Source organism: Montipora foliosa, chromosome 9 (assembly GCF_036669935.1).
Source record: "Montipora foliosa isolate CH-2021 chromosome 9, ASM3666993v2, whole genome shotgun sequence".
In the NCBI taxonomy this organism is placed as follows: Eukaryota; Metazoa; Cnidaria; class Anthozoa; order Scleractinia; family Acroporidae; genus Montipora; species Montipora foliosa.
The window spans coordinates 32,525,796-32,549,790 of NC_090877.1; the positions used below are offsets into that span (position 1 = coordinate 32,525,796).

Genomic DNA, 23,995 nt, shown 5'->3' on the forward strand with positions numbered 1-23,995 from the left:
TTCTGAGAGAGCGAGAGGTGAACTGTCGCTCGCATATAAGAGGACATCTACCTCGCACTGTCTCGACTATCATTCAAGAAAAACACCACCTTATAAGAGCTTAAAGCACGTCGTGTTCTAAGTTGGTCAATCCTGTACTAATTGGGACTCACTGCTTCGTTCTTTCTTGTTGAGAAGATTAAGCCCAGATTTAGATTTTGCACTAGACTAAACGTAACGTGATCTCGTTTGTCATATACGAAAATCACGTTTTTAAAATGCTCTTAAAGATCCCTCGTAGCGAGAAGACTAAAACCTTAAGCTTATAATAGAAGCTGATTGCCCTTTCTCTGTTTCCCCCTGCTGTTGCACCTGCTGATTGCGTAAAGGAATGGCTTTATTTTATGCGGGATATCAGTTCTTTAAAAGCCAAAAATAGGAACTAATATTTTCAGTGGTAAAGCTTTTGAGCGCACCAAAAAGTTGCCTAAAAACAGTTCGACTGTCCGCGGACAGTACCAGGAATTATAGTGCTCCCATGTACAGAAGGGTGGAAAATATAATAGCCTCCCTGCAGAAATGTGTCTTTTAGGGTAGTAAATAAACAAAATCGGCGTTTGTGATCGAAATCATTTTGGAGCTGTGCTGCATGCATCAGGAAATCTTTATTTCGTGGGCGTGTAGTTACGAATTTTATCTTTAAAAAAGGAATTCACTGGAACAAAACTGATTCATATCAGGCGGTTCTGGGGTCACACAATCAGGCAAGAACCTTCAACTTGTGAGCGTAAATCAAAGGACAGCAAGCTGTGTAGAATACCCTTTTAATGATCTGCTTTTTCAAATATCACTACAAAAGGCAGTGGAATTAAAACTATAAGAAGTATACATAGTAAAGTAGAGCGAGAGGGTGTAATAAATACTATTCCTTTCCCATTCCTTTCCTATTGGACATCATTGTCTAAGGGTCTACTGTTTCAAAGATAGTCGTATAGCTATAGTACTTAGCGTCAGAGTTCAGAAATACAACAAAGAGCGACAGTTTTGTGGACATCTGACTTTGTTAATCTTCTCTTAAGTCCTGAATAAGAAAGACTGGGGTTAAATTCTTTGAATATATTCCAATTGTACGTCATGTTTTATTAATAGCACGTTTTCTATGATTCAGAAACGGGAAAGCTAAATCTGATAGAGATAAGGACCTCGCCAGTTTATCAGTCAAAATGAAACCGTGATTGTAGACATTGGCCAAAACCGGCCCAAAATGCTGCCTTTAGCCCCGATAAGAAAACTTCCGCTTACGGCACGAAACAATATCCCCAAAACAAGTATTCCTGATAGTTTTCTAAAAATGTAAATGAATAGGACAAGAGGGAAGAAATCACGATTGTGGATCTATGGGAAGAAATACCAACTAGAAAGATCTAGCCGGTTACGATTTTCTCTGCATGAGATAAGGAAGTAATGCAGTTTATGACCTGTGATAAAGGTAGAGAGAGAATCGAAAGGAACTCAAAAAGTAAACAGGAACTTGAAAGACCGGAGCCGAACAAAGTTTATCTAAAATAAAAGACGCTGACCGTTGCAGCCGTGGTTTGACTTTTCGATCATTAATTTTTTTCATCCAAATAGGAATTGTAGTTTCAGTGCAAACGTAAAAACCAAAAACACTGAATCAAAGGAAAGATATAACAGACCTTCAAGAACTAACTACCGGAAAGTACATTTGCGATCTGCATTGATGTAAGACTTTCCCTTTGGAATAGCTGTGTCATTCTGTAATATGCGTGTGATCATTAGTATAACTTGCACTCCGAATCACGGAAAACAATTCGTGATACGCAAAGTATAATCTACAATATAACCTGCTGCGTGGGCCGCGTCATTATTTAAAGATCTTGCACCATTTTAAGCATCCAAGTTATGAATGTGCCATAAGTTGCACCAGACCGTTCAGGTAAGTCCTCATTGCTTTCTTATTCTTGATAGACCCAATTTATGTTGAACAGAGTTCAGTCGCGTTCTAAGATCATCTTCGTTTTGGCCAATTCCATGATTCTAGAATGTAAAAGTCGAAAACAGCGTCGAAAACTAGTCACCGGCCGTTAATTTGTAAAATGTACTTACAAAGAGAACTTTGAATCAACTATATTCAATTAAAAGTTCCAAAAGCTGAAACTGCCCTAAACCACTCTTTTAATCTTAAGGAACACAATCACTAGTTAACGATTTCATCGTATGTAGTAACACTACACCTTGTATCGTCGTATGCTACCTTGGTAACTTCAAGTTATTCACTAATATTCCACACGTTTCGCTGGATCTAAAATCGTTTGGTGTGGTACAAAATTGATTGTTCACAGTTCTTAAATATCTTCCCCAATACTCTTTGCTATTTTTGCTGCTTCCTTTACTTATCTTAAAATACAGACGCAACACCTGTAGCTCCCACTGCATCCTTTACACGTCCCGTAGCGATCCTCTGTTCTCGTTAAATAGCAACCAAGATAATGATATCAACAGAAAAAGAATTTATGTAATGGACCAAGGAGATAACGTGGAGAGTTAAAGAATTAATGCCTGAATACACGGTACACCGTAAACAGTTCCACAGGAAAGAACAGCTTTCAAGTCAGTAAATGTAATGAACACTTGAAGATGTCTGCCTGTCTAACAACTGAATAAGAGACATAAATATTGTAAGGCGTTGGTAGCGCAATTACATCCCACGCAAAAAAGTCAACATATAACCTATACAAGGGACGTGTGCTAGGGAAGAAGAAAGCATTATTTATTATCATTACCATTATATTAAAAATTTTAAGTCGACCAAGCCTATGGTTGAATGAAGTCGAGTTGCAGTCAATTCAGGCTCTTCGTTCACCAGAACAACATCACTAGAATGCATTCTTCATCATTTTTTTCACCCAAAGGTGTCTTAATTCAGTCACCTTTCTACAAAAGAGTTCTGAAGTAAAGCAATAAATGACAAATTTACAGCCAACTGATGAGAAAGGCGGCAGGAAATAATAAAGTAATTGAGTGGCATTACATACCCCCCTTTCAATGCCCATTGAGCAATGAATTGCAAGTGATCCCCGTTTCTAATGGGAAACATTAATTATCCAGCCATGTTGCGTGTTCACGGCCTTGAAGAAGTTTGATATGTAGTGCAATCGAAGACCCTGACAAGAACGAAACCTATTTGCAAATAAAATTCAAGGAAACGGGTATACACAAGACTGAATATACATTTATACAGTTAGTCAATTTTACGGTCGACTAGTAAATAAACTAATTTTATGGTGAGCAGTGAACCATCAGTAATTTCAAGGGAGCGCTTATCTGTCTCTGAAAGATCATAAATTCTATTATGTCTGGATTCTGGACATCTCAGCATGGGTTTTTTTCTTGCTATCAGTTGAATTCAGGCCAATACTTACAACTGAAATAGGCTGAAAATAAACGTTTAATTGATGAATAAGTAATTTGCCAATAGTTTTTTTTTTCAATTTCTCCGTTATAATCTCTTCTCTTTGTCAGTACTAGTGGACACATCAGCCATGATAAATCGTGCTTATATACCCCTGAAGATTTAAAACAATAAGTGTTTCGGCTTGGGAGAGAAAATACATTTAAACTACTGGTGTAATTTTGCACCGATATGTCTTACTCATCGAATGAATACAACACTAAAAAGACTCATACCACTTCTTTAAGTTAATATACATATTTAAAATGGGTTCCTTCATCCCATTAAAAGGTCTTTATTTTCGTAAATTAATTGGCTGTCTTCTATATATCCTTAATCATCTCCCTTATTGCAAAAGAAAGAGAATAGAAAGTTGAGTTTCGCTCTTGTGGCTGAAGTCGCCATCGTTTGATCGTTTTTTACCTGTTTATCAAGGAAATCAGTGACCAAAATAGCTGCAAATTTCGGCGGAATATATGAAGGTCTAATCGGAGGAAGACAGCTAATCATATTTATCATCTCCACAGTTTCGTGACAGAAAATTATATCATTAACAGGAAGCGCCTTTATTGATTTTCCAAAAGGCTTTTTTTGGATCACCAGCTTGAAATTAATGACATCTACACCCAAAATTTAGTAAATTGGATTCTCATGAATCGAAGAAAGGCGGAGGAAGGTGTTGCAACTCACATCAAACGCCTATGAACATGCATGGTAAAATAAGCGGCGGTGAAAAATAATAGAGGCTGACAAGACTGCAAAAAGAGACGGGTATTTCTTTTTCGTTTAAACGTCCTTCTTACTCCATCACCATTTCAGCCTTCAAACAGTGAGACCCTGTAAAGTGATTATCAAAGAGCCATGAAAATCCTATCAAATAAAAATAGATATACTGAAAGTAAGAAAAACAATAGCACCAAAAATATAGGAAAAACCGAACAGCTGTGTCGTGTTCTAAACGCATGACGGCGAGACTAGGCACGCAATGCGTGCGCAGTCTGTACAGCGTTCCTTCATTCGGTTTATTCTTGGTGCGTCTACTTGTTCAAAAAAACACGGTTTCAGAAAACTTGAGAAAATCCAGTGAAATTGCTTTTTTCTTCTGTATGACAAACGACAAACAATGGACCTGCTATGCCGAAGGGCGCGGAAGGTATTTTCACGTGGCTTCTATTGCCAAGACCTTGGTTGGAAATGATTCATTGCTCTCGGATTACCTCATGTATAGTTGCCTTAAAATTTAATCAATTTGTTTGTTTATTAGCAGCTAAGAAGAAACTGAAGAAAAAGAAAAGTATTTCAATGGACCCTAAGCATTTGTGATGGCAAAAAGATAAAGTTGTCCGTTTCCGATTGATATTCTCGAGCACTCGAGCCTCAGAAATTTGCGTTTAGGAGGGAAAAGGAAGCAAATAATATTTCGTTAAAGTAAGCTATCAAAGCCCTCTGTTTCGAGTCACGGCTGTTATTAATAACAGAATTCGCCTTTTCCAAAAAAATTGTTTTCAATAGATTCTCTCATTCACAATAAGTGATAATGACGTAGAGTTGGTCGATATGATTGCTTACGTCATCTTAATAGCCACCAAACACAACCTAAAAACAGGCTTAACGAGAGAATGTAAAGATGTGAACTGCGAACTGCAAGAGAGAACAAGGACTGTCTGCTGTTCCCTGGTGTAATCCCTACAGAAAGAAGCAAAGTGCTTCAATGAGACTATTCTTCCGGTAGCTAAAACGTTAGACAAATATTTTAAAAAGCTCAAGATCGCGGGTAAATAAACCCAAAAGATAACATCCCAGCTGTGACCCTAATCTTATGGTGTTCAGTGGTAATTTTTACATATAACTCAGGTTTTGCAGCCTATTTTGGTTTTCTTAACTTCAAACTTAACTATTCCCTTATAGATATTTATCAGTGAAACTGGACTTTTTCATGTTTAATGTTTCTTTATTAAATAATTTTTTAACGTGCCGTCAGGAAATTCTAACGCGTGATTTCCCAGTCAAATCTTCCGTGGTGTTAAATACTGATCCAATTAAACTATAATGAACAAAACATGAGGAAATATTATGATTCATAATTCTAAATCCCCCTTTGAAAGAAAGGCATGAGTTTCAAACGTTAAGTGGAGTAATTTGGCCTCAGCATGTACGGTACGCTAATCCTGAAAGACCGAAAAAGGGGTTAGGTTCTCAGATAGTCTGGGTCGAGTGTTGTTCTCTGGCTTGTCAAATGCTGTTTTCAGTCGATGACATCGACAGGACGTTTCGACAACGTGATCGGAAATGTTTGTTTGTAGAGTCTAGTGAGATGTTTCTCCGGTAAGTCGGGTGCTAGCATGATATCCCTTGTTTGTTCCAACCGGTTTAACCTTAAATCGTTCCGACCAACGCGTTTTATTTCTTTCAAACGAGACTTCTAATAAGTATTAACGTACGTAGGTTACGGAGGAAATTGGCAAAAGCCTGGCAAACAACAATCGTTACAAGGAAGGCAAAAATCCATCATGGTCACATCTATAAGCCTTTGAATTACGGCCAGTTTTGGAACTCCAATTTCAATTCAATCAGTGTGTTATGGCAAATATGATTGAACACAAATAAAGTTCTAGACACAACATCCTCAGAGTTGGCAGAAAGGAGACCGTCTAATTTGTTGTGTAGTGGTTTTAGTGGTTTTATGGAGACCACAGATGTGAAATCCTCCTCCAACTCAGTTACTCCTTGGAGCGTAGGAAACTCCGACGCTATTTAAAGCTAGATTTCTCTACAGAGCATGCACAGATGCTGGAAAATTCTGTCTATCATAAATGTCTGTACATATTACAATCCCCTCGAGACTTCAACGCAATAAAACTGAAGGTCTTTCACATTTGTTACCAGCCTTAAGTATAGTAAACGGATTTAAGAGTTATATCCCCCTGAAAACGAAACTCGTCAAATACGTTACCGTCCGTATGGCGACAGTAACAGTGATTTACACTGAAATTTAAATTTCTACACACGAGGAGAGTTTTTTTTTTATAGAAGGTACATTTGCAACGAAAACGTTTAAGTCATTGCTAATTAAGCAATATCTGGATCACGTTTCTTCTGCCTCAGTCTCAGTTAACATCCATTCTCATCTTCGAGGCTGATTAAATTCTTAAACTAAATTTTAAAAAAAACATTGGAATTTAAGATAGTTTTTTCTTGCATCTCTTTATTAACTCCAATGTAAACCGAGTTTGCTGCAAAACAAGGCAATAATGTCACCTTTTTTTAATGACAGCACATTAAGCACGTTTCTGGAGTTTTCCATAATCGAAATTTGCTGATCAGAGAGCGTACCACCAAGTAATGATTAATTAATTGAGGATATATTTATATAAACCTCAAGTGGTGATTTTGAAGCGAGTTGGGGTTATTTATAGCAGTGTCTCGCCCACACATCATGAAAATCATTCCCCGACAATCTTATGCATGACTTTGAAAGTAAACTTTGAACAATTTTTAAGATCTTTATCGAGGTGCACTTCTCCTTTAAGGTAATGGAATTTTAGGTCAAACAGCTATATCTAGTAAATTGTTATTCCAGCTTGTTCAATGAAGAAATTCATCGTAACCTCGAGGACGTAACAATGTTTTCATGTTTAATACTCCCGCGTTTGCAGTAAGAATCCAGTTGAACCCCGTTGTTCGTGATTCTTATCTTGCCAACGCGACAGACACTCAGTTCCTCTTTCAAGAGGCTTAAGCCACCTCCGCTCTCATTTGCTAGATAATCTAATGATCTTTTAGGCAAAGGCTATAAAAAGATGGATCTTGTCTAAGTGGGAGAGCCTTAATCCTGAGATTGTTTGAAATTCAAGTGGATTTTTTCTTCTCCTTCACAGGCCCCGTGTTCTTCAAGATTGTTTCGTTGTCTCCGATTCCCTAGATGATGGATCGCAAATTTATGCTTACTTTAACAGTTTTACTGGCCTTTTACCTATTAGTGGGTAAGTACGGACCTGTGTCCTCAACTGAGATGTTTCTTGAAAATTACGTAACTCAGATTTTGCCCTGAACTGGTGTCGGTCTTGTCGTGTTTTGGAGCAAAATATATGAGGAATACAACGCGATTTGCCGATGATACGTTGTAAAATGATTGCATCAGCTTTCATTGGTCAACACAATGCAGCAACAGTTCGTGCCATATTTTGCGTTTTACAAACAATTTTACGACCTTGGCGGTAAACGTTGTTACTTTCGATAATGCAGTTTGGACAACGTTTGGCATGTTGGCACTTGTGTCAGAGCTCAACATAGAACAGTGTTTATAAACTTTTTCACAAACCGAATTCCTCAAGACTTCCCAGACTTCATAGACGTTTGGTCGTAACATACATTTTTCCATCTGGAGCATTTAAGGAGAGTCATACGTTCATCTTCCAGTTTATCCACACTAAGTTTCAGACGTTCTCCATTTTCTCTGAGGCAGTTTCACGCTGACGAGGCTATGTCAAGGCTCCCCTTTTTTCTTTGTCTTTTAGAAAAAAAAACCAAGAAAAACAAACAAAAAAAAAAAGACTGAGAAAGAAATAAAGACGCATAAACTGAATTAAATCAAACAAGATAGTTTTATTTCAGTAAAACTTCGACAAAATTGTGTGAAAAATTGATCCACTCTCTTTCCCTTCTTTTTAATTTTTACTTTATCAAAATCGATCTTTAGGAATACGAAACTGTTTCATTCGTACAAATCCGCTTTATTCAGTCAACACAAATATGAATTTTTTTCAGATCACATTTATGCAATGAAGATAAATGATTAAAACTTTTTTAATGGGCATGTACAGTTCAATATGGGTGTGGTCGTTAAGCCTGGATTATTCGTGTGAATGACACAACCATGAATTAGCACGAAATCTGACGCAAGTAGAAGTTTTAATAATCCGGAAGATAGAAAATTTTCAAACTAAGACACTTTCGAGAGGGTACCACAAGCCAAGGCCTCCGAGCCAGCGTAAAATACCTTTCTTTTAGCATTTTTCTTTCTTTGTTAGACTGTCGAAGATGTTACCATTACGACTACAAAAACTGTTCCAGCCATCAGGCAAGCTGTATGAACCTCAAGGTCTGTAACAGAACATCAGACTATTGCTACTCAATGTACAACGGAACAACTCAGGTATTGTGCAACTTGATTGACAGCTTTTCTATTCTCACGATTTGCACGCGCGCTTTACTTATTTACTAAACAGACAAAGTTCTGTGGTGAAATTTCTCATATGATGAACATTTTGCCCAATAATTTATTGGGAATCAAAAGAGAGCAAAAGCTTTTCTTATCTGGTTATTATGATATTTTCGCTCAAGTTCAAGAGGGGTCGGGCCACATTCCAGCATTTGTTACAGTTTCTATTTCCCATGTAAAGTTCGACGTTTGAACCGGGCCCTTAGAAAACTCATCATGAAACTCTTGCAGAAAGGATCAAGTGTTTCTTGACCCCATTTCTGGTAGAGTTGTGAGTCAGCACTGCGTACATCCGTTCGACATAATATTCCCTGAGAGAACAGTACGCTTCGCGTTCAAGTGTCATCGCTCTTAGCATGACAGCACTACCACTACCCTCCCCCCTCCCCCGCCCCCTCCCCATCCTCCTTCATTCATGGAGAAAGTACGAGGAAAACTGGGACATAATGTCAACAGATAGATCGAAATATTGAACCCGGAAAACATTTAAGCAGGACAAAGACACTTTAGGTAATTAGGATTTCCAAGCAAATTATGCGTCAACAAACGAAAGAACGGAAAAGGAAGGAATTCAAATGCAATTAAAAAAGATGAGATGTGGTGACAAATAAAAAAGGTACAAAGAAAGACAAAAGGAGATTGATCTCTTGAAACATTTTAAGTATAGGGCTTATGTCGCCACAATAACAACTCACCCATATGTTGTTGCGAAAAATTATTGGTTTTTTATGCTATGTTTCCGGTCGTTACAACGTAGATTGGGATTATCCTATATTGCGATCATCTCAAAATATCAACAAAATAACCCGTGCATATGCGACTAATTCTCTATGTATTGAACAGTGAATTATTTTGTGGCGAGAGTATTTAAGTTTATAAGATTACCAGCAAAATATTGGGAAAGGGATTAAAGCTCACAGTTTGCTTAGTTTTGGCAAAAGTTCGCCTTGAAATATGCCAACATTCATTGACGTTTTCATGTTGGACCGTTCAACTTGTGCCCCCGGCTTGGAAAATTAATTTTTTTTCCTAAGATGTGAAACTAAGATGATTTAACAAATATATTCCATGTTGCCATGCGTCTGTTCAGTAATAGATCACAGATGACGTCAAAATGCCGAGTGTGTCACTGATGTTCTCACCACATTTTGACGTCTTGTTTTATATAATAAATAATTAAACTTTATTCGCATGAAAGCTGATGGTGACGTCAATCGTGCGTCTGTCCTCTAACAGATCATAGGCAAGACCGAATCAAAATGCGAGAATAACTTGGGTTATTATATAAAACGTTATGGATATTAATACACTCGTCTCCATTTAGTACATCAGTCATTGAGTTCGCATCCCTCGGTGGTGATTTGCTAGATGGCAACTTATCAACTGGACTGACGCTAATAATTGCAAGCAAAAAGCTGGACGTATAACCACTCTATGGGGACTTTTTACAACCCCTTTTCTTTTGTCTCAAAACTCCCACGGTCCAAAGTTTGCATGTCGACGTATTTTCATTTCCAAAAATCATTCGAAAAAAGTCATTTACAGTGGTCATGCGGTAAGCCTATTCAATTGTGATTTAATTCGATTTCTGCCACAATGCTTTATTCCTTTTAAGAGAAGACCAGAGAATTTTTGGTTGGGAGCTCTGTCGGTTCACAGACGGGTCAGTGAAACAATACGTTACCAGCGGTCCGTAAACAAAAGGCTAGATTGACTTTGTAGATCGTTCAAACTCTTGGGCCCGTTTTAAAGGCCGGTCGAACTTTTCATGCGCCGAACCTAATCATTAGATTCGGCACATGAAAAGTTCGACGTTTGAAATGGGCCTTCCTTAATCATGGTCTTCAAAAAGCAGTTAATAGAATTCTATTATCTACTTTGTAAACAATAAGCGGTTGAGTATCATCACGTTATTTAGTTAAGTCATAGGTTACGTTTTGCTGAAACATCTCATACTCAGGCCAACCCTTGGAAGTGCTTAAAAGATTTTTTTTCATATTCTTACCTTAATCTACTCATCTCCTGAGCACGTACCCGGCAAAAAGTAATGGCATTTGAAGAGATTTTGATTCTTAATGTATTCAAACAGATTCTTCAAAAATGTATTAATAATTTGTGAGCCTAACAGCCTATCAAAACTGCGATAAAACGTCGCGTGCCTGAGCTTTAAACCCGATAAGACACTCCCCATTAATTAGAACTCTTCACATAAAGAATAGTAATGCGGCCTGGCTTGTTTAAGTTTCTTGTATGCTAATACATTCTTCTCACATTTTACACCATTTTCTGGACTCCAGAGGGACAAGCTTTATTAAACAGCACTGACTTAAATACTTTTGTCCTTTGGCCATTTCAATTTCAGCAGGAAAAGAAAACAAACAGCGGTTACAAAAATTTTCATTTTATACTTGACGTTTCGTATGTTGCAACATACATCATCAGAAGTGACGGTTAAAACTGTTACACAAAATTTTAAAAAACTAGAGCGAGGCACTGGTGACTAGTTAAAAAGTGCGATAACAAAATCGTAACTTCCGGTAGTTCATACTTCAGGAAGAAATTAATAAAGAAAAAGCTTCTCACTACCAACGTTTTCATTAAGAGAGGGTTTTAAGTCACTGATTAATAGCATTTCTTTAATTTTACACTGCAAGTCGGACTTTCCAGTTGCGAGGATTTCAAAATGGTCCTATTTGATGTTATGACTGGTAGAAATAGTATGGTGTGCAACAGCAGAGGCGTGGCCGACTTGTGTAAGAGCTTTGAAATGCTCGGATTTCCTGTCATGCAATCTTCTTTTTGTTTTGCCGATGTAGAAGGAATCACAGTCCCAACAACTGGCTTTGTATACTATTTTAGATCTTTGAGAACGACTGAAACGGTCTTTGTAAGGAAAAAAAGACTTAACCCTGCAAGTGTTTTGAAAAATAACCCTAAGATTGACACAGCCATGAAACTTACTAATACAAGATTTAACACGTCGAGTAAGAGCTTCACTTTGAAAGCCCAAAAAAGGCAAGACAAGAATGATATCTTTCTTAGGAACAGTGGTGGCAGGCTCAGCAGACCTGTTCTTTTGTCTGTTCAAAACATCATTAATGTTATAACAAAGAACGCCTCTTGGGTAACCATTTTGAAGGAGAGTGTTCTTTAGATCGAAGAGAGTCGACTGTAACAAGGAAGAACTCGAGCAGATGCGTAAGCAGCGATAGGTGAGGGTGTGGATTAAATTTATTTTATACTTTCTTTTATTTTATTTTACACTTTATTTATTTTATACTTTTTAAACAAAAGCGAATTCTAACTAAGGAAGAATGGATGGCTCTTAACGATTTGCGAAATGATACTTCTATTATTATTACTAAACCTGACAACGGAAATGGTGTTGTAATTGTCAACAGACATGATTACCTCAGCAAAATGAAACAGTTAATTTCCGATGGAACGAAATTCAAGTTGTTGTCGCACAACCCAACCAAGTCTAGGGAGAACAGTCTTATTTCCTATCTTCGTAACCTCAAGCGAGATTGTATAATTGATGAAGCTACATTTAGAAAAATCCTTCCTTGTGGATCTACTGCTGGTGTTCTTTAATGAAAACGTTGGTAGTGAGAAGCTTTTTCTTTATTAATTTCTTCCTGAAGTATGAACTACCGGAAGTTACGATTTTGTTATCACACTTTTTAACTAGTCACCAGTGCCTCGCTCTAGTTTTTTAAGATTTTGTGTAACAGTTTTAACCGTCACTTCTGGTGATGTATGTTGCAACATACGAAACGTCAAGTATAAAATGAAAATGTTTGTAACCGCCCTTTTTTTTTTTTTTCTTTAGCACTGACTTAATATTTCGTTGTAAACGTCCATGCCTTCCACAATTTTGCCACACCTGTATTTTTCTTTCATTTTGTTTTCAAAGTGCTTATGTAATCAAGGAGCTTTTGGGAATTTGGGAAGCTGCTCTTTTGACCCTACCTCTTCTCTGCATGACCTTTTCTTTTATTTATTTATTTATTTGTTTATTTACTTATTTACTTGTATTATTGTTTCGGCCCAGATTTCACTGGTAAAAGCTTTTTTCTGCCAGGATTTTCCTGTTGATTTACGACTATGCACTGAATTTCTCTTCCATGTCCTTCAGTTCATGTCCAAACGTTCTTATGTTTCGCAGTCAGTCTCAGAAATGATCAATAATTTAGTTACAAGTGAACTGATTTATATGTTAAAATAAAATGCTAGAAACTAGTAAGAGAATATAAACTGTAAATGATAGTTTCAAGTATTGAAACATAAAAAATTAATTGCGTTGATTCAGGTAAAATTCCTCACTGCTCCATTAGAGACTTCTTTACCAATAAAGGAGTCCATATTCAGTTGATCCGGGACTTTTATGTTTCAAAGGTTGAAACCATCGTGTGTTTCCAGTCTATTAACATTTATGAAAATTTCGACCTCGGATATTGCCTTTCTAGCTTTCTAATTGGTTCACTCAATCTCCGTTATCAGCTCATATATCGAATAAACTAATATGGAAACTGATTGTGTCAAGTGTTGCGCAAGCTGAAAGATTTGTGCTTTAATTTCCAAGTGTCTAAGTGTTCAGAATTCAATGAAAATTCATATAAAACAATTATTCCATTCGCGCTTGTCACGGCTATTTATGCACCTATCAATGTTAAGCCCCAGGGAGGGGGGGTCGGGCTAACCACGGGAGTTTGATCGTGAGGTCTGTCCCCAGGGTAGGGATTTTGATCGTATATGACGTCCCTAGGCTAACGATTTTGATCGTACAAAGGACATTTTACCACCTTCACTTGCCTCTGGGTGGGGATTTTGACCAATTATTTTGTCCCGGGGGTGGGGAATTTGAATTTTTTAAAATGAAAATGTTAAAATCCCCACCCCATGCCCGACTCTCCCTTCCTGGGGCGTAACATTGATAGGTGCATTACCATCTCATAACCAACGCGCCCTCAAGGGTTAAATAAATTCACTTTCACAGGAAATAACGGTCATTTATAAGGAAGTGTGTCGAACGTACGAAACGTGACGTTTTTTTTTTAGAGAAATGCATTTCTTTCAAATGTCTCTAACTGCAGCAAGCCTTGTGTTTCCTTCCTGCTCAGTACACAGAACCCAGGCAAGGCAACACCAGGGATGTTTGCTGATAGCAAAGCAGGAAGGAAATAACTGTCGTCGTTAGGAGACAAACAAAAAGGAAATAAAAACAGAAACAATCTGTGGGTGCGACCCGGGCTTTGACCGTTCTTTGCCGGGAGGCTGAGAGATGTCAGTTTTGTGTTTATTTTTCAGTTATTGCTCAAAGGATGCTGGGCAGGTGATCTTGATGCCCGCTGCTCGAAGACGCCAAATTGTCGTTTGGAGCCAATACGGCAACCGTTCACGTTTTGTTGCTGTTATGGGGACTATTGTAACCTTCCTCCTCGTACTTTCAAACGGGTAAGCTTGAAAATGAAAAGTTAGTTACATGCAGCCAACCCAGCATTCGATTTAAGAGGACTTAGGAAGCTCGCAGTTCCATTTGTTACAACTAAGAGATTAGCGGAGTCCTTTATTATCAAAAGCTCAACGCTGGCTTTAATCAAACTATTAGAAACATTTAGATATAATCTAGCATTTTTTTAGAATTAATTTAATTTTAAATTTAACGGATTTATCGTTGTAATTTTTCGAAATCATTATTGTTCTGTTACGCCGAATTCAGCAATTTAACTGCGATGTAGCTCTTTAATAATCAGGACCAGTTTGGTTTTTGTGGTTTTCATGCTCTATATTTCGCGGGGGTTTTATTGCCCTGCCTTCATCAGTGCTTTTTTGTTGCGCCTGAAAGCTGGAATTTTGGAGAATTTTTGAGTAACAAATTGAAGAGCCTAAAAGGCTTGCAAAATTGTAAGAGAACTGCTAAAAATAGTGTATGTAATGTGACGCTGTAAGCTATGTTAACTTTGAGAAGTATGAAAAGAACTCTGGAATCTCAAGGGATTTTTGGTCTAAAAATAGACATGAAAAAATTTCTCTATTCTTGGTTTGAATCCACGTGATGAGACAGCCATGTTGGTGTACAAAACAATAGAAAATGATCCCATGGGTTTTGCATAATAATAGAGTCAAATTCCCAAAAGACATTTTACTGCATTGTTCTGTACATCAACATGGCTGCCGTGACGTTAGATGCAAACCATCAATTCTGATTGACTAAGAGAAATTCGGATCTCGGGTAACAGAGTGCAGAACTAATTGGTCATGATCAAAGGAAGACACAAATGCTACAGGCCTTGGATGACGCAATTTTTGCGTGATTGCGTGATTGCGTGATACGCGTGCGTTGCTTCTGTTTAATTACGTAAGGCTTTCTCGGTATTTTGTCATGTCTTTTATTAATAAGTAATGACATCATGATTTTTTTTCGTGCAATTTGAAAGAAATAAGGCCTCGAAAATTTTTGTCGAAGAGTACAAATTGCACTTGCCCTTCGGAATTTTGTTCGTCTGAAAAAAATTTGCTTGAGTTCATTTGCTCCAAATTTCGCCCGATATTATGTGATTACCCATATAAATCATTTGTTCTCGCAATCATTATGACAAAAGGTGGATAACGCTATCCACCGGATAAATCACTATCCAGCGGATAAACACTAGCAAAACCAATTGAGTTATCCAGTGGATAGTGATTTATCCAGTTGATAGCGCTATCCACCCTTCGAACAACTGGGGCCTGATCCATATTGCGCGCGACTCTTAGCCACGAAGCACCTTGTAAACTTCACAGCATCTTGTACGGATTGCTCTGCACCGACCTAGAGTTCAGATGGACTTATATTCGAACATAACAAGTTTTCTGTCCTTCAGGTGATGGAATTCTCCCCTTTGCAGCTAAGAAGCAAGGCATTTTATGCTAAACTCAGCCTAAATATTTAACAAAGCCAACTCGCTTCTTAACTGGCTCGAGCATAGCCTCCGTAGCTGGGGGTTCATTTCGGAGCGCGGGAGATTTCGAGCGACTCGAGAAGTCTGGAAGCCTGAGTCCAGAGGAACGTAAGAACCACCCCCGCCCCAGCTTTCTTCCGGCTTCGCCGCTCGAGATCTCTTGCGTTCCGCAACAACAGACAGCTTCGCAGCTACCACTCCAGCTACGCAAGCTAGCTTGTGCATTAAGCACCCACGTGAGCCCGTCCAAACACAGCAAACACAACTCCGCTCACATCTTCTCTTTAGAAACAGCCAATTCACCAGGTGATAATGATTTAAAATATTTGACTTTTTCCTAAGTTTACAGGAGTGCACTAATGCTTGATTGGATGGATAATTCCTACAGCAAAGAATAATCTGACAAGACTCGGAGAAGAAAGGTGTACAGAAGAGGGATACAGATTGATATAGATAAACTGCTCAATCTTTACTGAAATAGAGACGTACTAGAAACTAGATCAAATTGATAAAAGTGCAGTTATGCAGTTACACGATAGCGCTTTCAAAATAAAGATCTGTTAATAAACGATAGATGTTTCCAGTTCATTTTTAGCGTAGCTCTGCGCGCCGAAGACACGCGCACCTCCGTGTGAGCGGAGAACCTTGTTAAGAAAATATGATAACCCATCGATGAGACAATCTCGTTTCCTGGATTCTCTCTCTTCTTCCCTCGAAAAAGAACTGTACCCTGGTTGCGGTCGGTCACATGTCTGCTAGATTTTTGCAGATTCCAGAAAGGATAAATGAAGGGAGGGAGAAGAAGGCTAAATTTTTGTCACTGAACTCGTCTACTGAGCTCAGAAGAGAGTGAAAATTAAACATCGCGGAGCACGGGACCGTCTATTAATCTCAAATAAAGTAAGTATTTTTCGTATCCTGTTGTAAGTGCTGCCATTTTATCTTTCCTTAAATACAGACAAATTATTGGTTTTATCAGTTAACATAACATTTGTATCACCCGCAAGCAGGGCAACTTGAAATATACCCTTAGGAACGTAAGCGCCATTTTGGAAAAAAAAAAAAAATCTGTTTGGCTCTCCCCTTTGATAAAACTGAATACTGTTGACAAAAATAAGTCGAGGACCCATTCTTTGTGCACATTTCGTTTGTACTCATTGGCACGTGATTAGCCACAACTGGAGAATGTAGTCTGGGAACATGGTTGTAGCAAGGAGAAATTTTTTTTTTGGTTGTGACGTCATCGTGCCACCGTCCGTCCTTACCTTCAACTTTTCATGTAAGCCAGTACTCGAAATGTCGCACTGCTCGAACCCGTGTTTTTGGCGGGAAGTTGCACGGAAAGGGCACTTCATTTTGACAATTCATTTGACACTGCGTTTCAGTAAAACAAGTGAAATTTTTTAGGACAACCAAAACAACGAGCCATATATTTTGTTGTAATATGTCGTACAACGAGAAAAGAGGAGAAAGAGAGAGAAAAAAAAAGCACTAAGAAGGTGACCAGTAAGCGATGCTCAAAGTGAAAGAGGGCGACTGATAGCACGAGACAACAGGCGAAATATCAGTGACAAAACAACGAGAGACGTGACAAGCAGCGGATGAGAGAGCAAGCACGAACACGATAACAGGTTTAATGGTGACAAAAAACGGCGAAAAGAGCAAGAAAGAGCACTTGAAAATAGACTAATTCATAGCAATGATCAGGCCGGACTGGTAATATGGTAAGCAGACCAGTTATAAATATATTTGAAAACAAAAACATAAATCAACAATAATTGAGGAGCTCCACTGTTAGGCTTGCCTAAATATTATGTCGCTTCTTAGACGTTTTCCTCGACATGATCATCCCAGTATTGAGCATCAGTTTTCGGCAGATTTTTCTGGCTTTTTTAAGCAAACCTTAAGCCCATTTTCTTCGCATTTGGGGCATAAACTGAGTGAAAATAAAAAGCGATGGCTGTAACTTCGAGCCCACGCACTCGATTATAATGAGGAATGTGTAATGCGCCATTTCTAATCTACACGGATGATTTTGCCATCTTTAAGAGGAGTGTGAGTGCTTCAACATAAGTGTTCTCGGCATGAAAAATAGCAAAAATCATTTCTCGTGTTTTCTTCTTAAATTGCTTTTTTGGTAATTGGCGTACTTGGGGTGGCAGACACTTCCAGTTCCTTTTAATTGAGCATAAATGCACGTAAGTCCTGAGAGAAAATTTGGTCTTGAACACGGTCAGCTGATCTAAAATGGGAAAACAAAGCTGTTCAAGCCAACTAAGATGGCATATATTCAACGTATCCAGGTGTTGTGAAACGAAAAGTGCCTCAATTAGCAGCAATCGATAAAGACTCAGATAGTAATGGTGAAGATAAAAAACTGCGCCTCCGCCAACGTGACGCGAATGACTTGGCTTAGACTTACCTAAGAACATACCTTCGGTTTTCGTTTCATGTCCACCAGTTAAAGAAGTTCATTTCGCTCTCAGTCCTTATTGTGCGAGCTGGTTATTATAAATAGCCGAGCCCCTTTGATCAATAACGCTTGGCGTCAAAGTTCTATCGAGTACTGCAAATTAAATTGTATGTGGAAAGGCTCAGCGTTTTATCCCGTCTAGACCTCTTGGATCAGATTTTTTCTAGCTGCGATATATTTATTTATATATCGGCAAATAACGTCTCTGAGAAATAACACCGAGAAGTTATGGACCAACATAAACAATCTAAATATAATATTTAGAGATGGTTTCTTTGCAAATAAGATTCTTGATACCATGCGATAAAGGAAAAGATTCTCTTTCTATTCGCCCAATTCTAATTCTGTGCTTAAGTAAACTGCAAACTGGCAGGAATTTACCTACTACAGACGTAAAAAATCAATCAATATAAGCTCAATTCTTTAACACTGAATATAAACTCTGGCTAACATACATCGGCAACTAAATGAGTCGTCATTTCATATTTGCGCAATCGCATAAGATTCTATGACAAAATGCAATAATCATTTAACTACACCAGTCTGTTAACAATATGCATTAGAGTGTGCAAATCACTTATTGCGCATAGTATTAAAAATTTCCGAATACTTCAGAGTTTCAAAAAATTAGCATGAACCCAGCCGTCCCTGTTGGTTTTATATGAACAATCTTTTCGACGAAGATTCGAGAATCAGAGTTCTTTTCCCAATAAATTGTGCCACACCCTATTTAGCACTCTCACTTTTTTTTTCCTCGATTTATTCACATATATACAGTGGAAAAGGCAGAGGAAGCTCTGCTTGGCCTTACTTGACAATATTAAAGTTGAAATTTAAACTAGTTGAAAGTACAATATAATTATTGAAAGAAAGCTTAATAGTAAGGGTGAAAATCGAAACTAGGTGAAAGTACCGTATAATGTTAACAAAAAGCGAAAGCATTCTGGAGATACCTCGTCTGATTTACACTCCAGAATGCTGAAAGGTCTTAAATATATGATTAAAGCGAGAAACTTAATTTGTAAACACTAGCGGAAAGCTATATGCATTTCATTGTCTTGTTTCTTAATTGGATTACTAATTGTATTTGTATTTTAATTCTGAATAGTTTAGATATGGGAGGCGAGGGGCAATTTAGCAATCTTACTACCCTGCTCTCTAAAGGGAACGAAACATATATTTGGTCTCCCCAATAGGCTCTGGTTTCCTAATTAGATGCGAAGTTATGAGCTCAAATTTGCAATAGCAACTTTTCTTTCTCACTTTTAGACAGATAAATTTTTCACTGTAGGGAGAAAGGAAGATCATTCGCATCCCACCAATGTGGCCATGGTTCCACTCGCAGACTTGGCGAAAAGGAGAGTTTAGTTTGTTGCTTCTCTCTCGGCTCCGAAAGGTTTTTCTCCGGAAATCCAGTTTTTCCTTCTCCTCAAAAACCAACCTACGATTTGGAATGAGTTGATTTGATTCGTGTACGGTGGTGTCCCCAATTAGTGTTCGAGCGCTAAATACGCGTGACACTTAAAGTTCATTATCATTATCGTAGCGACCTTAGAAGAGCGAAACGTTTACCTTTGTGCGTAGGAGACTGAAAGAAGCCGAAAATCAATAAATGAACCTTCATAAAACTATTCACTCAGCAACTCTCCACTATTTAGAGACACCGCAGACCTTAATAAATAAACTTACCACCCTCCAGACACTTTTATAAATATTTTGTTGTCAAACGGTTCTTTCCTCTTTGCATTAACACCTATTTTATCCGCTCTGTGATCCTCTTACTAAAAATAAAATCCTTTGTTATACAACAATTGGTCACACGTGCTCGCTTGGTCTATGTAAGCTGCAAATGTATTGTCCAGACAGACAGAGAACTGATTCACGGCTAGAAATGTCACTACATGACATTAAATTAGTTCTCTTCTTTCGACAGGTTGCTCAAAAAATAATACGCACTGGCGCCAAAAGGTTTAAGTTTAGAAAGGTGAACTAATAATACTCAATAATTCATCAATGATTTGATCATCTAACTTCAGCACTGATTTTATCATTTTAATGTTAGTACACCCGATGTCTTTTTCCTCTACAACCAGAGACCAGTAATTTTCGCAATCCACCCATACGATTAAATAAAAATGACGAAAGAAGTCAGCACCAAAATGAAATGACATGAGATGCCATCCTCGGTTACCGATTAATGAGCGGAGCAGTTGAATAGGTCATCAATTAGTATTATATGGTAGATATAGCGCAGGAACAAAGCGTTTTAAATGGTAGCTTCCTCTTTATTGAATAACAAATCAGATTATGGAAAGCCGGAATCGGAACACGGAAGTATGAATGTAAATGCGGGAAGATTTATCGCCCACTCGTTGATTATAAACACATACACATGCCAAAGATTTTCAGGGCGAAAATTTATGATGCTCCTTCTATAAAGAAGAATGGGCAACAGTTTAATTGTTTTTAAGCTGCAATAACTTGCCATTAAGTAGATCACACCAACCCCAAAATTTCTTGAAGCCATTATTTTTAAAGACAAAAAAGTACTTATCATTTGGTACGACACACTTGCAGTATGTCTCAGTCATGATATCCAACCTAGTTGTAGTGTGCGATAAAATTTTGCGGTCAGTTGAAAACACTCCAGATTAAAAATGTGTTTATTACTATTTAATGTCCTTGAGTTCTGCACCTCTTAAATGCATGATGAGTCCTTCGCAATCGATACAGAAAAAAAATCTGAAGTATCTTATGTTTTTTTAACTGAAGCTAATAACCGTAACGATCTTCAAATCGCGATAGAAACACATTCATTTGCTGGCAAAAAAGAGATTCATATTTTATTTCTTTGTCGTTTGTCACAGCTCACCTAAACCATTCCACCTATTTTTTCTTTAAGGAGCCATTCTTTCATTTTAAGGGTGTATCGTGCCAAAGGAATATTTAATTAAGAACTATTCTAAGAATTTTGTCCTTTTTTTAACATTACTAGTCAGACGACATTAAGCTCATTGGACAATCAATAATTCCGTTTTGAAGGTTTAATCGGTCAATTAGGACAGATTAACTTTGGCATAGTTTTACTACAGGGTCTTCCCAAGACACTATAAAATACGATCGATATTCTGTGAGATCAATTTGTTCTGTGGTCCTGTCAACAAAACTGTGATGGCTAAAACTACCCTGGTGTATTTGGCGATCATATCAGCTGTGGTCTATGGAGCGGGTGCGTATTTTAGGGCGTGTGATTTCCTGAACATTCTCTAAAAATGTATTTTAACATATTTATCGAGTTTGTTCATTTTCAAGAAATGATTTTACAAGTCTTTTTCATTTGGTTTAGTCATTGAAATAGCTTTTGCGCCTCGAATGGAACACTCTGCTTGTTGCAGTGAAATACCTAAATGTGGAATTCTTCCACATAGCGTTTCGAGCCCTCTTTGAAGTTTTAGGAAATCCTTTGGTCTTGCGGTGTCGTAATGACCATGTACCTTCCACGCAGAAAAAGTGACAGTGATGGGATAAGAGACATAATAAAAATAATGAATAGTTAGATCGATAAATTGTAAACAGTCACTCAAATGAAGAAACCGTAACCAAGAATAGTCGTTTTGAGATCGAATTCCTGAACAAGAGGCATCCTTCGTTTGCCGATGTCTAAAATTCTTGTATGGAGGCGTTTGGAGAAACCAGAATCCAAACTGAGTGATAAGTAACTGCTATTGTAAACGTTTGCTATGCGTTATTCGTAGAGTAAACCGCTTAGTTTTTGTAGAAAAACACTTAGTTTTTTTAGCAAAGTCATAACTGGACAAACAATTCGATCCGAAAAAAATTGCTATATTAATTATCTCCTTTTTTCAGCCACTCGTAAGTGCTATCACCACGACTACACAGCCGAGTGTTTGAATCATTCTAACTGTTCAGAAATCAAGTCGTGTGAATCGACGACCAATTATTGCTTCTCCGCTTACGAAATCAATGCCCTTGGGAACACAAAGGTATTTAATAGTTTGCTAGTCGTACTTCTGTGCACACCAAATATGTATTCCATTATTTTACCAAAGATCAGAATTTGTCATAAGACTAGTCTCTGAGATCACCCCCCCCCCCCCCCCTCCATTTTCTTTCTAATTACTACTATTATTCTTTATCGCTCACAGTTACTGCACTCTTAGCGAAAGCACTGCCCATACAACAAATTTTAACGGTTGATGATCTTCTGCCATCAATTTAACGCGTGTCTTACACCTGATAAACTTCCAACAGGTCGTTTAAATTTATTTTTACGGAGAACGTAGGAAGTTGTCTCAAGTGACACACCTGGAACAGGCTGATTCCTACAAATGAAATACGTTCAATCCCTTTGCCTTTCGAAAATTGAATATGTTTCTGTATTGAAGACAAAATCGGCTCTTCGGCTCCTGAATTTAGCGAACGATTGAGTTTCTACAGTAACTATTTGAGTTTGTTCAGTTTCAGTTATTTGAGAGATTTAGCATCACAGCATACGTGGGACTGAGATCGATTTGCTTTTGCCAAAAATGAAAACAAAAATTGATGGATTTTAGCTAATTTGTTGCCTGTTTATCAAGCGATATCGAACCGCTTCTCCAAGAATGAGAAATAAGTTAGAATTAGATAATTTTCATGTTTTTTTTTGTGAAAAGCAGCAGTCTGCATGCAGTTTCATGTACTCGATGGTAAATCTCTAAACTGACATATTCAGGGAAACACTCTGAGTATTGAATAAAATTAGAAGAGTAGGAATCACTTACTATTCATATCAAGCATCAGTCTGTTAATCTTGAGTTTGGACCAGTGTCGGAAATCCTTCTAGCTTTAGACGTTGTGCGTACTGGCGGTACGAACTGCATCGATTAGCCCGATATCATGCATTTGTGCGTGTTGGTTATCATCAGGAACCCATAAGGGTTGAAGTGTGTAACGGCTCCTTGTATGCTGGGAAACAAGCTTCTCAATATTCAATTTGCTAAGTACCATATTTGGAACAACAAGAGCGAGGGGTTTCCAAATATGGTACTTAGCACTGAAACATTCAAACAATCAGTTCGCACTGAATATTCGGAAGCTGTGAACGCGCGTTACACGTTTCAACCCTTATGGGTTTCTGTTATCATGTATATTCTTTCTTAAATATAGTTACGATACAAAGGTTGCTGGAGTTCCAGCAATGATGCATGGTGCTCAGACTACAAAAAATGTCAGCTGCGCCCTCAACGAGACCATCCGAAGTACTTGTTTTGTTGTTGTGCGGAGGATCTGTGCAACTCTAACAATCGCACTCAAATCAAGTTCTCACTGAAACAGGTAACGCCACATTTTCTCTTTTCTAACACGTGCAATTATCAGGCTATCAAGTTTGGAGCAGGGCCAAGTCTCGTCTAGCCTCCTTCGCAGCCGTTTTTAGGCTCGTCCCTCCCCACAAACGGCTGCGAAGGAAGCTAAGTCTCGTCGGGATGGCTAGCACCTTCAAACAACTTGATTGCGAAGTGGTCAATAAAGTTCTTGTTTTCCTGTATACTACCACTACACCTAGCCCATCTCTTCTTACATAACATGAGCGAATTTGCTTTACTTTCTTCACCGAAACAGGCAAACAAAACGACAGGAAGAAGCCGGCTCTTGACGTACTGACATTTTGCTTTGTTTGTAGTTTGCAAAGGCATGTACACCGCACTGATCAGATGCTGAGAAAACCGAGTGGTGCTCCAGTAGCTGTGACGCAGCTCCATAAGCCCACAAGTCCGTTATGAAGTAGACGCAATTCTGCAGATAATGAAACGCCAACGCCTCAAGCAAAATAGATTTAGAGAAGCTGACTTGTCAAAAAATGTGGCCATTTAATCAATAAGTATTGCAATTCAATAAAAAGGCTTCCA

The 23,995-nt window shown here is 38.0% G+C and overlaps 2 protein-coding genes across 4 annotated transcripts; both read left to right on the plus strand.

Moving 5' to 3' along the window:
• The first annotated feature begins 1,565 nt into the window (after positions 1–1,565).
• LOC137969801 (activin receptor type-2B-like) lies at positions 1,566–16,187 on the plus strand. 3 transcript variants are annotated; one of them, XM_068816175.1, is made up of 5 exons: positions 1,566–1,936; positions 7,330–7,434; positions 8,482–8,606; positions 13,983–14,129; positions 15,966–16,187. In XM_068816175.1, exons 2-5 carry the CDS (start codon positions 7,374–7,376, stop codon positions 15,981–15,983), a joined length of 351 nt encoding a protein of 116 aa, XP_068672276.1. In that variant the 5' UTR covers positions 1,566–1,936; positions 7,330–7,373; the 3' UTR covers positions 15,984–16,187. The 3 variants fall into 3 exon arrangements, with proteins under 3 accessions (XP_068672276.1, XP_068672273.1, XP_068672274.1); XM_068816172.1 differs by having other exon boundaries at positions 1,590–1,936; positions 15,959–16,187; XM_068816173.1 differs by lacking the exon at positions 1,566–1,936 and adding an exon at positions 4,112–4,222 and having other exon boundaries at positions 15,959–16,187.
• A 4,995-nt stretch (positions 16,188–21,182) lies between these two features.
• On the plus strand, positions 21,183–23,995 carry LOC137971235 (uncharacterized). The gene is made up of 4 exons (XM_068818013.1): positions 21,183–21,318; positions 21,957–22,093; positions 23,256–23,423; positions 23,770–23,995. Exons 1-4 carry the CDS (start codon positions 21,261–21,263, stop codon positions 23,794–23,796), a joined length of 390 nt encoding a protein of 129 aa, XP_068674114.1. The 5' UTR covers positions 21,183–21,260; the 3' UTR covers positions 23,797–23,995.

Excerpts from the sequence above, each read along its gene's own strand:
- LOC137969801 (XM_068816175.1), top strand. The coding sequence starts at position 7,374 with ATGATGGATCGCAAATTTATGCTTACTTTAACAGTTTTACTGGCCTTT. Across the intron at positions 7,435-8,481 it reads GGCCTTTTACCTATTAGTGG|ACTGTCGAAGATGTTACCAT; the intron begins GTAAGTACGGAC and ends TTTCTTTGTTAG. Across the intron at positions 8,607-13,982 it reads TGTACAACGGAACAACTCAG|TTATTGCTCAAAGGATGCTG; the intron begins GTATTGTGCAAC and ends TTTATTTTTCAG.
- LOC137971235 (XM_068818013.1), top strand. The coding sequence starts at position 21,261 with ATGGCTAAAACTACCCTGGTGTATTTGGCGATCATATCAGCTGTGGTC. Across the intron at positions 22,094-23,255 it reads ATGCCCTTGGGAACACAAAG|TTACGATACAAAGGTTGCTG; the intron begins GTATTTAATAGT and ends TCTTAAATATAG. Across the intron at positions 23,424-23,769 it reads TCAAGTTCTCACTGAAACAG|TTTGCAAAGGCATGTACACC; the intron begins GTAACGCCACAT and ends CTTTGTTTGTAG.